Source organism: Hyperoodon ampullatus (genome assembly GCF_949752795.1).
Source record: "Hyperoodon ampullatus genome assembly, chromosome: 2".
Lineage (NCBI taxonomy): Eukaryota > Metazoa > Chordata > Mammalia > Artiodactyla > Ziphiidae > Hyperoodon > Hyperoodon ampullatus.
Window position 1 is genome coordinate 20,207,356 of NC_136915.1, and position 15,144 is coordinate 20,222,499.

Here is a 15,144-nt window from a genome sequence, read left to right on the forward strand (position 1 = left end):
TCCCCCCCCCCCCCCCATTGGTTGCGATCGCGAGGTTTTCCTCTCGGACTGGCCACTGGGGAGGCTCTGAGCCTGGTAGCAGCCCGCCTCCTTGGACGCGCGTGCGCACGCGTGCCGGGCGCTCGCCACACTGAGCAGGCGCGGCCTCGTGTCGGCTGGTGGGTCGGGTGGAGCGGCGCGCTCTGCGTCCCGGCGCTCCGCTTTCCCTGCCGGTCCCGCCCTCCGTCGCGGTGGCGCGGTGCACCTTGGGATAGGGAGCGATCTCCGAGCGAGGCAGCAAGATGGACGCGGGATTCTTCCGCGTAAGTGGGGACGCGGGGATCTGGGGTGAGGTGAGGGGCTTATCGGTAAGGCCCGGCAGGAGGCCTGAGTTCGGGACGGGGTAGCCAGCGAGCGGAAGCTTCCAAGATCCTAAGGATCCTTGATGCCAACGGACGCTCCCCTCTGCCCTGCGGCGGGGACCGGTGCGCCCCTGCGCAGTCTCCTCCTCCGGAATCGTCCCCCCCTACGCGGCGGCGACAGTCGCCGGAAAATGGCGGCGGGAATGGCCCGAAGCAGTACCTCGCCGCCCGCCCGCCTGCTTGGCGGGGCCTGCGGGCCGAGCTGCGCGCGTCGCCGGGTCCTGGGGCCTAGCGGACCCGCGAGGAGGAAGTCCCTGGGGGGAGGCCGGAGGGAAACCCTGAGGTGACCGGCGGCTGCAGGGTCCTGGGGAGGACGGGTTTGGGGGTACCGCCCCAGGAGAGCGTGGACCGGAAGCAGCGTTAAGCCGCTTTTCTTGAGAAAGCGGGCGCCGACCCCCCCCCCCCCCTTCCTGGTCTAAACCTTCGCGGAGGCTCGGGGTCAGAGTTCGCGGGAGCTCCCGCCCAATTTGATATCCCTTCAGGGAGGGGAACGCCGATAATTTGTGGTTAGAACGTTTGAATCTGAGACTCTCCGGGCAGAGGGTGCAACAAAAAGTATGCGCGTGTATGGAGGCGGGGGAATGGGGTAGATCAACTCTTCTTCCCGCTCACCGTTCCTCACCCCTCACCCTCCCCGTTTGTTTCACTCTTTTGAAAGTCCGCTGGAGGAAAGTTGCTTCACTTGCAGACGGGGACGTTTTTTCGTCGTAGTTGGCCCTGAGGGCCCGTGCTTTATCGGGCGCGTGCTGGAGCCTGTTCGTCCCCTTTTTCACTCCTGTAGGGAATGAGCACCCAGTCGAGATCTAGATGGGTGGGCAAGTGACACTAATAGGACTAGAGTCTGCAAATTCTTTTTAATGCAGAACGGACCGTATAGAGACCAGTTGGTCTAAGTCAAAATCTATATGTCACGTAAGTTGGCTCTTTCCACTCTCTGGAGCATATAATATGCAGTTTGTATGTGTGTTTTTAAAGGAAAAGTTAAAAGAGGGGAAGACCGGGACTTTAGTAAAGATAGCTCTAGACACTCCAAAACCAGCATTGAAATTCCTTTTCAGTTGACTTTAAATGTGCTAACTAGGTTTTCATTAAAGGTTTAAGTGTTATTACAGGCATTTGACTTAACGCAGCCAGTTATTTGACTGTTCTTAGGTTATGCAAACAGTACTATGGTTATTTATGTAATGATAGTTTCAGTTGAGTTTATCAAATTTTCACACTGCAGATGAACTCTCCATTTTGTAATTTCTATCAAAGTATTCTGTAGTAAATACTCTATTTCTTGTAGTCTGAATGGAATATTTTGAAACACAGCCTATTCTTTTGCTTTTTTATTTCCTATGGAAAGAATTCCAAAAGAAAAAGAGCAAGATGGCTGACAAATTTAAAAACGAGGTTTACTTTTAGTGTTGGTAAAAATCTTGAAGAAAAGGGTGCAGTGTTTAATATACTGCCTACAGTTCCTTAGAGGAGTTGATTGGATTGGATTTAAGCTCTGAGTTAAAAGATATTAGGGCAGTTATCCTTTTAGTACACTGTCATTCAGGTAGTAAACTGAATTTTTCAGTTAAGGTAGAAATAGTAGCTTTCGTTTGCTGGACTTCTGCCACATGCCAGTTACCATATGTGTATCATTTCTGATGTACACGGGCCTGCAAGGCAGTTTTTAGCAAGTAAGGAAACATTCTTGGAGAGGTTAAGTAACTTTTAGGTCATATGGCTTAAGTAGTGCAGAGCTGGGATTCTAATACAGGTTCTTTACCTTCCTAAAAGAATTTTCTTGATCACTTTTCAAGGGACAGTGGCCAACTCCTTGAACCAATCAGTAGATTTCATATCACACCCAGCTATTTCCGTATTTAATTGGGCCAGTGGGAATGACAAAACTCAGACTAGTGATTACTTGATGTCCTAATGTAGTATTTGTAAGCTCTCATTTTTCCAGTTCCTTTACAGAAATTGAGTTTATTAAGGTAAACCTATATTTCTCATGGCATTCCGAGTTCTGAAAGTTGTGAAAACGAACACAACATAGTCTCAGGCTGTTCTTTTTCCTTTTCCCCCTGTTTATATGCATTGCCACAATAATTTTGCAAGCATGCTACTGGCTTTCAGAAGAGGATGAAACTTAATGGTCTTGTTTAAAAGTATGTGTTAGTATTTTCTGTATTTCATTTAAAATCCTTAAATGTCTATTAGCATAGAAAGAGGTGAAAAAGATACACATCAAACTTAACTTGGTTGTGGAGGAGGTGTTAGGTTTATGCTGTAGTCTGCATGTTGTTTGACTTATTAGAGTGAGCATATGTTTTGTAAATTTTAAATAGTCAAGTTTTCAAAATGTTAGCTCTGTTGCGAAAAGAGTGTACATTTTGTACCTATGAATATTAGCTATGGTGTTTCTGTTTACTTGATTACTCTGTTTCAGCTGTAAAGGTCATAGCCATCATTAGCTGATAAAAAGCAGGAATTTAACTTTGAGCTCTTAATTGAAATGTGTTTCTCTTCCTGCAGGGAACAAGTGCAGAACAGGATAATCGGTTCAGCAACAAACAGAAGAAGCTACTGAAGCAGCTGAAATTCGCAGAATGCCTAGAAAAAAAGGTATTCTTTTTGATAAACTGTTCTACACCTTTATAGCACAGTTGATTCAAACATTTTGGTTGTTTTGGAGATGGACTGTAACTTGAATACTAAGGAAAACATTTATAATTAAACATTTTCCATCTTTTAGCCACAACAACACACACACACACAGACTAGCGCAAACAAATAAGGATGAGCTAAATTGTACCATGCTAAACAAAAGAATTTCATAAGCCAAAAGGAACTTCATTAGACAGAATTCTTATGTGAGCTTTCTTTTAGGATTGTGAAGTTGTACTCAGTAATAACTGCCTGCATGTTTTATCAGGTGGACATGAGCAAAGTAAATTTGGAGGTTATAAAGCCTTGGATAACAAAACGAGTAACGGAAATCCTTGGGTTTGAAGATGATGTTGTGATTGAGTTTATATTCAACCAGCTGGAAGTGAAGGTAATAATATACAAATGGCTCTTATTTCTGAATATGTGACATAATTTTGTGAATCTATGGAAACTGAATTTTTCTATGGAGTACAAATATAGGAGGGTTATTTTACAATGTTTGTTGTGAAAAGAATTCACTTTGTAAACAACTATTAAGGCTGGAAGTTTAGTGAAGGTACATAGTTTTGAAAGCTACACAGGTGAAAAATCAAACTTATTGTTTGTAATTTTGCTGTTACATGTTAAGTTACTTTGACAGCAATTTTCTAATGATAATGTGATTTATGATTTAAAAGGCCTGAACCAAAATGGAAGTTATTCCTTGCGTCTGAAGTATAGCACCATCACCTTATTAGGTCACAGCAGAGTGAGTGTCCCAATGTCGCTCTGACCCAACTCCCTTGATGATGCAGTGTGTGTTTGGAGGTGAGTTGTGTAAAGTGGCCGAACATCAACAACAACAACAAAAAAAATACAAACAGGAAAGAGCAATGGGTAAATCTATACACTGCTCTTTAAAAATACTATTATGAGATGGACTTTTATGTGAAGCATGAGGGGCAATTCTGATTTGATTGGATATTGTTTTTAAAATAATCAAGGAACTAAAGTTTTTAGTTGTAGCTGCATGTCAGCTAGTCATCAGTTACATCTTAGGCACAGAATTTTTTGTTTACATTGTAGTTAAACTTCAGACTGAAATAAATTGACAGTGTTATTAGAGCCAGTTAATGTAATTGTTCCTTTCTTCATAAGAGATAATATGAGATGACGATAGAATTGATGTTTAAAAACAGTTCTATTATAAAATAGTTTGCTATTTTACCACGACAACCCAAAGGACAGTAAGATGCACCGTATAACCTTTTGGCAAATATACCAATGTGAATTTACTTTTACATTAATCCTTTTCCCAAAGAGTTCGCCCTTGTGTTTTGACAGAACAGTTGGCATTTCAACTGATAAGGTATTTCTATTTTTAAGATACAATTTGGTAATTACGTTTTATTTTGAATACTTTCAAATACTATTTAATTTTAAGAATGTGCTTTCTTTTAAATGTATACATTTTACTTAGAAAACCAGGAATATGGGAAAACGTTTTTTAAATGATGATTAAAGATAGATTTTATTAGAGAAATGCTTTACTAATTTGTATTTTAGTGCATTTTAAAAACCTAAGTATCTGGTAGTATTCCCCTTGTAGTGAGCATGAGATTAAAGTTTAGAACTTTTTTAAACAATCTTTTCTTTTTTTGTGGTTGTGTACTCATTATTGCTTGTTCGTCTTTTGCAATTTAGATAAATGATATAACATTAAACTCAAGGTGGTTGAGTTGCAGTAGGGAGTCGGAAGCAAGCCAAGGGAACATCTTTCTCTACAGGGGACTTGGCGATTCCAAACCCCCAAGGTTCCAAGAAGAAACTGAAGACACCTGGAATCTGTACTTGCTTTGTGCTATTGAGCTGTGCTTGTTATATGGACCTTGTTGCTTGACCAACAGATTTAGCATTTAAAAATCCAGTTATTTTTGAGAAATCTTGACCTCTTAGCTCTTTGTGGACAGTTGAGAATTCAAGGCATTGTTATAATAGATTTTCCTTATGTAGAAGTCAGACTTTCAGCTTAGTCTTCAAAAGTTAGAGTGCATGCATAACTTGTTAGTTTTCATAACTGGACAGTAGATATTTTATAGAAAGCTATCTGCAGTGTTAGCGAGAAGTGAACAGTTTATGTACTTTTCCATTTCTCATTGAGGGAAAATTTCCAGGGACGCAAACACTTTCCTTATTAGTAAATGCAAGAATTTGTGGATGTTCCATGATGGTTTTTAAAGTTAATAAATGTAAGGCCCACTAACAGCCATAGTCTAAAAATACTTACGAAATCCACAAAGGATTAACAGGCTCTCTGATGGCTTTTGGTAGAGTGAGAGAGAATTTGGTAATCTGTGCTAGAGATTATATTGCTGAAAAACTACTAGGGAAAGCTATTTTTAAAATAGTAAAGAATATATATGTATCTAAGCCCCTATGATAGACTTAAAAAATACTAATTTAAATGAGTTTTAGGTTGATCAGTTGGTTTGTTTTGAAGTAACCTGTTTCTCTTCCTGTCATGTCTTTTTGCAGAATCCAGACTCCAAAATGATGCAAATCAACCTGACTGGGTTTTTGAATGGAAAAAATGCTAGAGAATTTATGGGAGAACTGTGGCCCCTGCTCTTAAGTGCACAAGAAAACATCGCTGGAATCCCTTCTGCTTTCCTAGAACTGAAGAAAGAAGAAATAAAACAGAGACAAGTAATGGCCTTTTCTTTTTCGTAATGTTTGATTTGAGGGAGTAGTATTCAGACTGCTGAGACACTGTAAGTTTTACATGTCCCAGCTAGGATCAGTATGTTTTCCTTTACTGTGATATATTTGAACGTTCAGTTTTGGTTCTCTACTTCTCCCACTCCCACCCCCTACCCAAACAGAGAGTTTAGAATGTCATTGTCCCAGAGTCCAATGATTTGGTAGATTTAATTAAAAAAAAAAATACATATATATATATATGTATGTATGTATGTATGTATAGTACATCTAGCTTAAAAGAAAATTGAACTTTAATAACAGTGTAAAAGGTAAGCACAAGCTCTTCTTATAGGCAATACATGTTAAATCACAAAAGATAAGATAAATAGGATTTTTTTTTTTTAAGCTTGAAAACAGCCATTTTTTTTTAGTTCATCTGTTAGGGATTAATTTTCAGCAAGTATTCAGTACCAATCTTTTTTTTTTTTTTTTTTTTAAGAAGATGTTGGGGGTAGGAGTTTATTTATTTTTGCTGTGTTGGGTCTTCGTTTCTGTGCGAGGGCTTTCTCTAGTTGTGGCCAGCGGGGGCCACTCTTCGTCGCGGTGCGTGGGCCTCTCACTATCGCAGCCTCTCTTGTTGCAGAGTACAGGCTCCAGACGCGCAGGCTCAGTAGTTGTGGCTCACGGGCCTAGTTGCTCCGTGGCATGTGGGATCCTCCCAGACCAGGGCTCGAACCTGTGTCCCCTGCATTAGCAGGCAGATTCTCAACCACTGTGCCACCAGGGAAGCCCTTCAGTACCAATCTTAAAGTGTGTAGTATGGATGAAGAAAGAACAGTCTTGCTGAAAACCAGGGGCTGATGAAATGACAGTTATATTTAACATTGGTGTTTATCAGGTATAGTCTTCAATTTGCTTGTTGATCTCAAATGTTCAACTGTTTACTTTGAAAACCTGATCTTTACAGATTGAACAAGAAAAGTTGGCATCTATGAAAAAGCAAGATGAAGACAAGGATAAGAGGGATAAGGAAGAAAAAGAAAGCAGCAGAGAAAAAAGGGAGCGGTCTCGAAGCCCAAGAAGGTACAGTACAGTCTGCATACCTAATGTTTTATGAGTGTGTTAGGTATTAAAGTATTTTGTGTCCAGAAAGTTACACAGTTAAAAAGGAAGCTAACAGCACTATTCAGAGAATTTCTTCCATCATACAGTTTTCATGTTGAGCTATGGCTTGCCTCTGGACTAAAATATTTCATCTTTTTTTTTGAGAGATCATCTTTTGACTATAATAATTATATCTAAAATTTTGGTGAATTAGTCAACCCCCTAATTCCTAAATCAAAATCTAGACTTATCTTTCATATTGCTTTAGTTTAAATTATTTTAAGTTATTATTTTAATTTACTCCGGTTTTTTTTCTTTAGTTTTTTAATTAGAAATCTGTACCCACTAGCCCTTGTTATTGTACTTACCTAATTCCCTGTTCTGCGTTTCTTAGATGGTTGTGCTGAACCCAAAACAGATATTTGCTTTCTTCTTCCTTCCATTGAGACTATGGTTAGGTTCCCATTTTCAACTCCACAGTTCAGCTTTATATTTGTGGTGAGTGGTGAGAATTCCATTAGGCTTTTCATTTTTAGGGTTCTGCTAATTTCTTCATAAATGTGCTGGAATTAGTAAAGAGAGGAGGTAATATCTTTGTCCCCTTTATTTATATACTTGATGTTAAAAGCTGCTTATCAGGGAAGCAGTATTTCTAGAGTTATGCACAAATCATAATGATAACTGTTTGTTGATGAACCAGGTCTACTGTTTTACTTCAAGTTAGGGAAACTATTATTGAAATGGAAAGGGAGCTTCTTCTCTTCCAAAAAAGCTATCTTATGCAAGTTTGATATATTTGTCCCCTTCTGAAGAACATTTTGCTTTAATTGCACTGGTCATTTTTTCTGGAATACCTAGACTCTACCTGATGAACTCTGGTGGGATCTGTCTGCACCTAAACTCTGTTTTTTTAAGGTTTGACTTATTATTATATATTTCCTTCCTTTTATGCATCTGCTTCCTCTGAAAAGTTGTTCTTTGGTCTTCTCATCTCTGGGAATGATTGAGAACCTAAATCTAGAGTCCTACGTCAGTGTGTTCCTCTGTTATACCTGGTATACTGGAGAATGTTATCCTTCATTTGCTTGTTTTTCTGGTTTTCTGTTGGCCCTTTTCCTATTAAGTAAGTGTGATAGGATATCTTATTTCCATAAGGAACTTCTCAGATATAAACAGTAATGGTGTAATTAAAAAGATTTATCTCACTTCTCCTTTTGACCCTCTTCCCCAGTCCACGTTATTCAAAAAACCTGAAAAAAAATTGCTTTCATCCTAGACGCAAATCCAGATCTCCTTCCCCTAGAAGACGATCTTCCCCTGTCAGGAGAGAGAGAAAGCGCAGTCATTCTCGATCTCCCCGTCACAGAACCAAGAGCCGGAGTCCTTCCCCTGCTCCAGAGAAGAAGGAAAAAACTCCAGAGCTCCCAGAGCCATCAGTGAAAGTCAAAGAACCTTCAGTACAAGAGGCCACTTCTACTAGGCAAGTACATAAAAATTCATGTATAATGAAATTAGGCTGTTATTAAGTGACCGTAAATATGATACCTGTGAGTTACAAACATAAACTTACTTGTTTTACTTGTAGATTTTTTAAACTATAAAGTTAGCTTGTTGAAAAGAAATTCAAATTGTATAGGGGAGTATAAGTAAGATGACCCAAAGGTGACCACTGTTACCTGTTGGTTGTGTTGCTTCAGATATTTTATATACTAAAACTTGCCTTTTTTTCCCCCACTATTATGGACAACTTTGCACTTTTAAAAAAAATGTATGTGATTAGAATTGTTAGTTCACTGGATTTCACTGATGTGTATATATCTTTCTAGATGTCTTCATGGATTTTGAAAACTTTTTAAAGAAACAGCTTGTTTATATTACTGTATTAAGACTTAGGAGTCTGAGTAGAAAAGGCACAAAATAAGCTTTTTTTCCCCCCACACAGTGACATCCTGAAAGTTCCCAAGCCTGAACCAGTACCAGAGCCTAAAGAACCTTCTCCAGAGAAAAACTCCAAAAAGGAAAAGGAAAAGGAGAAGACCCGACCAAGATCTCGGTCACGTTCCAAGTCAAGATCCCGGACACGTTCTCGCTCCCCTTCTCATACTCGACCGAGAAGGCGCCATAGATCCCGATCAAGGTGAGTAGTGTCTTTAAGATCTGCATAGATCTTAGATTTTATGTGCAACTCTCCTAGGTAGAATTGGGTAAATTATATCAAAGCTGTGGAAAACATTTAGCACAAATGTTACGCTTTGGATTTCCAACAACAATTTAGGGATGCTTTCTAGGTTCCATTAAAAATCTCTACACAAATAGAAAATTGTGTCCCTTGAAATCCATTTTTTAAATGTAGCTGTTGAGAAAACTATGTTAAGGAATTCATTCCTTGCTCATGATTTACTCAGATTCTAATTCTGTTATGGCAGATCATACTCACCTAGGAGGCGGCCAAGCCCAAGAAGACGGCCATCTCCTCGAAGAAGAACTCCACCGAGACGAATGCCTCCTCCACCAAGGCATAGAAGGAGTAGATCTCCAGTGAGACGGTGAGAGTTTTGGGGTTTTTTGGTTTTTTTGTTTTTTTTTCAGTTTGAAATTGTCAGATGTACAAAAGGACACAATGTTTGTTTTAGGCTAATCTTTGAATTAGTGCTCCCCTGGAAGAAAAGAACTCATGAGTAATAATAGGTAGTGTCTTAATAAAGAGATACTTCATTTGAGATGTAATGCTGTTATTTGTGCAGTGATAACACTAGTCTAGTGTTGGAAAATAAAAAACAAATTATTGGTGAATTTGTGTTAATCTTACCAGTTATTTGTGTTAATAATCTTTACCACTTCAGACCCTACCAAGAAATCCTATCAAGTAAGGGAATTAGCCACCTTCTTTGTCTTTTAATTACCACTGGTTTCTGAATATAGATGACTACAGAGCCAATAAACTGCTTTACCAGTATTGAAATAACCCATTTGCATTATACCTTTCTTAATGTGTCTTTTTCACATTAAAGAAGAGTACTTATTGGAAACAATTCAAACAGAAATAAGATGAATTGAAAATTACCCACAATCCCATTCCATAGATTTAACCATTATTAGCAGTTTGGTATCTATTTTTGAAGAAACTGGGCATAAAAGTCTATCAATACCAGTGTTCTTTTTAAAAAATCATTTTTAAATTAGCATAAGGTAAAATGTTAGGATCTATAACTTTTAACAAAAAGACTGTTGCTACACCTGCCCAAAGTGGAGGCATGGTGCACTGGTAGCAGAGTTTTGTGCGTTCTTTATGATACATTTCACCTGTTTTTGGGAGGAACTGATGATTGTGCTTCAGATTATACTTAGGACAGAATTTTTTGTGTTTTGAATCTATAAGGTTTTTTCAAGGAACCAAATCAACTTGGAAATAAAAGAGGGGAAGCAGTAAGGTCCGTAATTTTGTTTCTGCAGTCTGAGGTTTTTCAGAGTCCCATATTTTTAAAAAAGATACTTTTCGGGAATTCCCTGGTGGTCTAGTGGTTAGGATTTGGTGCTTTCACTGCTGTGGCCCGGGTTCTGTCCCTGGTCGGGGAACTGAGATCCCACAAGCCACGTGGTGTGGCCAAAATAAAGCAAAAACAAACAAGATATTTTTCTTTGGAGAGGGCTTGTCAAGGTATATTGAACCATTTTTTATAACTACTACTAAAAATTACAGAATTGATGTTACTACCAATAAATGAGACTGAAGATGTAAATGGTCAGTCAATTTAGGCATCACACTTTTCTAAAATTGTTTCTCCTTTGGAGAAAAAGTAATACTGGTGCTTTCTAGCATAAGATCAGTGGAAACAGCTACTTCTTTGGAGTTTTGCAAGCAGCCTGTTTTAATTGCTTACTGAGCCATTTAACAGTGAAGATAATTTGCAGATTGTGTAAGATTCCCTTTCAGCCAGTTTTTATCTCACACTTAAGGTAGGGTTTCTTTTTTTCAGGTTCTCAGGAATTCTTCCGCCAAAGGTGAATTCTGCAGGTACACATAATTGCAACAGAACTTACCACAAATTTTGCCGCAGAATTCGAGAGTCCCCTGCTTCTAAGTTTATGTAGCTAAATGAATTCCTAATCTTGCACGTTTTTTTAAAAAAATGCAACATAAAGGTTGCATGACATTGTGTTATTAAATGAAAAAAATACTTTGCCACCCAAATTTTGTATGCAAACTCCAAAACACTCATATTATTATTCCTAAGGAGGGAAGAGACTGGTTAGTTATTCTCTTACAGCACTTGACATATTTTATAACTACTGGAAAGACAACTCAGAAGCATTTATCAGAATAAGTTATTTAGTTAGTCTCAGAACTAGCTGTTTCCTGTCCTAGGTTATGGTTTTGTTCCACATTAAAAAAAAAAAACCTCATTTATGTGCTTAGCTACATAAACTCAAAAGTTGGATAAAAATAGCTGTATTGTTGTGTAAACTGTACATGCCTGTAAGGTCATTTTCTGTAAGTATGTAGTTAATGAACATGAGTACTTTATTCCACAGAAGAAGGCGTTCATCGGCATCCTTGTCCGGGAGTAGCTCGTCCTCTTCTTCATCTCGTTCCCGGTCACCGCCAAAGAAGCCTCCAAAGAGGACATCCAGCCCCCCTCGAAAAACTCGTAGGTTATCTCCTTCAGCAAGCCCTCCGAGGCGAAGGCACAGGCCATCACCTCCAGCAACTCCACCACCAAAAACTCGTCATTCCCCGACACCCCAGCAGTCAAACCGTACGAGGAAAAGTCGTGTTTCTGTCTCTCCAGGGAGAACTTCAGGTAAAGGTAAAAATCAAGCACATAAAAACAATATGTTCTTTCTTCATTTGGCCACAAAATACCTAGTCAGTTGTTGCTATCCCCTACTCCCTTCAAAGTATGAAGTTGCTGGGTAATATTTGTATGTCATGTTTTTTGTAAATTTGCTTAGAAGCTCACCTTTTCTTTCCTGCTTTAAGTTCTTGTTGTTTGTTGAAATGGAGTTTACATGTAAAAGTGTTTTGTTTTTAGCAGTACCCTCTGGAATTGAGTAGGTGAAGTGTACTGTTACCAGCTGTGGGCTGTTTGAGTTGGGGTAGCTTACCGAAGTTTGTGTTGTCATGGTAAGGGATCTTTTTATTACTATGAGACCAGTTAACTTTTTTTTTTTACCCTGCAGATTTTTTGTTTGATATCTTATTTGAGGACTTCATATTCTGTTTTATTTCTTTCTTGGCCACATTGTACTTCCTAGGGAGGGACATGGTGTCCTCCTAAAAGCTGATTTGTTTTTTTAATTTAAGCCCTAGGCAGGGTTCTTCTGAGTATTGTCCTTGCTTTATTCTGCAGATTGATTTCTGAGGAATTTATGATCTGTGATCCTGCCAGGCAAGTAGAATGCCATGTTAGTCTGAGTGAAGGTTGTGGTCCGTTGGGGTTTGTTTCTTTAGCATTAAATATACACGGAGAAAAACTATGGTATCCATTTGAATTGGGCCTTTGGTGCTTAGGACTGGAATGATATACACAGCGTGATAGGTGAGTAGTGGGGGAGGGGGAGATCTTAGAAGAACTGTTATAGTAATTGGATGTTAAGGAGCATTCTGTAGATTAATATATACTGGGGTTGCTCTGATCCCATTTAAATTTTCAGGTTATAAATGAAGAAATTAGGGATACCTTAGGCAAAATCTTGACTGTATGTTTTTATGAAGTTGGTGAGAGCAGGATTTCTAATCAGCACCCTGCTGCTTCATTTGTGTCCACCCACCACCACCCACTGGCCCCACAACCCTGCAGTGTGGCAGTTCTAGAAAGGCAAATTTTGCTTTTTTGATCTCTGTTACTGTGAAGTGTAGACAAGCTATCAGAGTGAGGGGGGAACTGACAGATGATGGTAATTTGTAAAGAGTAATGTACAAATTATTTTCTGAACCATAGGTTAATTTGCTGATAACATAAATATTATGTGGTCATTTTTGTTGAATTGGCCCTTTAGACTTAGGCAACTGGATAAATTGGATAGGCAACTGGATAGATTTTCATAATATCACGTCCCATATTACTTTTTGTTCAAAATAGTTTCCATTCACCGTGTCCAAATCTGATGCCTGTTTTCCTGACCTATTTTTTCTTTTCCTGTGAAGTTTTTGCACTTCTGAATACTTCTTTCCTTTGTCTGGAGCCAGAAAGTTCTCTAGTAAAATAATAGTTTGAATGTTCCCACCTGTTACTTTGCAAAAACACATCAGATTATGATTTTTCTGTTCACATCATATAGCCAAAGGGTAATAAAAGTACCTGAGCAGAAGGACTGAATCCTTGTTAAATCGGTTGATTGTTAAGAATTACTTGTTAACCTTTGTTAGGGTCTGCACAGATAACCAACCTCTTGTGTCTTGATATGTTGTCGGGAAGAGTGGGCTGCTGCTTTTCTGGAAACAAGTCACAGTGGATATGTACATAGGAGAGAAGTCAAGGTGGAAGACAAAGGGCCAGTTACGTTCCTGTGGCTTATGGGGCAGGTCTTCCATGTCCAAACAAAACCCAGCCAAAGAGATTGACTGTGGGTAGTGTAGTGAGAGGCTGCCTTTTGTCCACTGAGGCTGAATATTGGTTGTAACTACTTGGAGATAAATAGCTTTTTATAGTAAAACGATCCCAACCCTCTGTGATGAAATTTCAGAGCTAGGAAAGACTTCAGAAGTTGTCATAGGTTCTCAGGTTAAGTGAATTGGTCAAGGTCAGCCATCCAGGACTAGAATTTGGGTTCTCATTCCCAGTTCAGAAGTGTACACTTTCCGAACTTTCCTACCCCCACATGCCTGTTTTGATTGCTAAAGGAGGGAAATAGAAGGCAGGGTAAAGTTTTTCAGCTTCTGTACCGGGTAGTATGATTTCAGAAATTCCTTTCTTGCAGTCTCCATTGCTAATAAGAGCACTGATACCATTGAAATGTGATAGATTTTACTTTTGTATTTCGTGGGGTAGTCATCAATCAGGGCTTTAAGGTTCTGCTGTTAATAATGGGTGAATGGAGTGGGAGGCAGGAAAACTATTTTGGAGAATTAGAGGTAAATTATTTGGCGTATAATATGCATTCTCATCTGAAAGGGTCCTCAGGAAGCATTTTGTAATCAATGGCATGTCATAGTTAAATTGGCATTATCTTAGTACATAAAACAGTGCTTTGAAATCAGTGGAATATTTAATGAAGTATGTTTACAGGGGCTCTATACCTGTGGTGGTGGTGATAATTTTGAGTTAGATCAAGGTAACCATATGAATGTGCTCTGTAGATACTTACGGATTATTTTACTAATTCTGGTCACAGAGTGACTTATCTTTACAAGTGATCTTTTGAGCAAGTCTGCAAGGTTAATGATTAATAAGACTATTGAAGTAAATTTTTTTTTTTTTTTTTTTTTTTTTTTGCTGTATGCGGGCCTCTCACTGCTGTGGCCTCTCCCGCCGCGGAGCACAGGCTCCGGACGCGCAGGCCCAGTGGCCATGGCTCACGGGCCCAGCCGCTCCGCGGCATATGGGATCCTCCCAGACCGGGGCACGAACCCGCGTCCCCTGCATCGGCAGGTGGACCCCCAACCACTGTGCCACCAGGGAAGCCCTATTGAAGTAAATTTTAAATTCTGGTTTTTCAGTTGACTTGGGAGATTTCAGACATCATGCTAGAATGATTTTGTCCCTTAAATACTAAAAATGAAACAACATTAACATAAAAATAAACTTTTTAATAAAAATAAGCTGTTGAAAATCTTATCTAGACAAGCAAACATTGATGAAACATTTATGATATTAATAATGCTATGATTCAGTCTTATTAAACCAGAGTAGATACTTGTTTAATGCTGATTATATCAACAATGACTTAAGACTTGTAGCCAAACCATTATTGAGAGATTAGATCAGGATAAAACTCCAAATACAAGTTTCTGTGGGGAAAAAATGTAATGTTGTAGTTCAATTGTATTATTTACTAAATAGGTATTTGCCAACTATATAGCAAACATAACCACATTTGTAATGTTTCTCAGGGGAAAATGCATTCTGGCATCCAAACAACCAGCTCCAAACACATTTTGGAACCCAGTTCTGTAAGGTGGTACTTTGACGTTTGGGTTTATGACTAGATGCCTATAATATTTTTTCAAGAATTAAGATTAACTGACACTTAAAAATGAAGAGTACTGACCCAAAAAATACTTTGAATCCTTTAAAATTTAAAGGCATTTCTATTTCATGTCTTTGAATTTCTTGAAATACACGTTTTTTTTGTTTGTTTGGTTGGTTTT

General features: G+C 38.9%; 1 protein-coding gene across 2 annotated transcripts in view; it reads left to right on the forward strand.

Annotated features, from left to right (window-relative positions):
- The first annotated feature begins 266 nt into the window (after nucleotides 1-266).
- The window catches only part of SRRM1 (serine and arginine repetitive matrix 1), a 29,144-nt gene continuing 14,266 nt past the window's right edge, over nucleotides 267-15,144 (forward strand). Inside the window, exons 1-9 of one of the 2 annotated variants that reach the window (XM_079697336.1) lie at nucleotides 267-302; nucleotides 2,916-3,005; nucleotides 3,316-3,438; nucleotides 5,565-5,735; nucleotides 6,697-6,812; nucleotides 8,110-8,313; nucleotides 8,776-8,970; nucleotides 9,260-9,379; nucleotides 11,367-11,641. In XM_079697336.1, the coding sequence (XP_079553462.1) occupies nucleotides 282-302; nucleotides 2,916-3,005; nucleotides 3,316-3,438; nucleotides 5,565-5,735; nucleotides 6,697-6,812; nucleotides 8,110-8,313; nucleotides 8,776-8,970; nucleotides 9,260-9,379; nucleotides 11,367-11,641 (1,315 nt within the window). In that variant the 5' untranslated portion in view covers nucleotides 267-281. The remainder of the gene's footprint in view (nucleotides 303-2,915; nucleotides 3,006-3,315; nucleotides 3,439-5,564; nucleotides 5,736-6,696; nucleotides 6,813-8,109; nucleotides 8,314-8,775; nucleotides 8,971-9,259; nucleotides 9,380-11,366; nucleotides 11,642-15,144) is intronic. The other variant, XM_079697337.1, reaches the window with a different exon arrangement.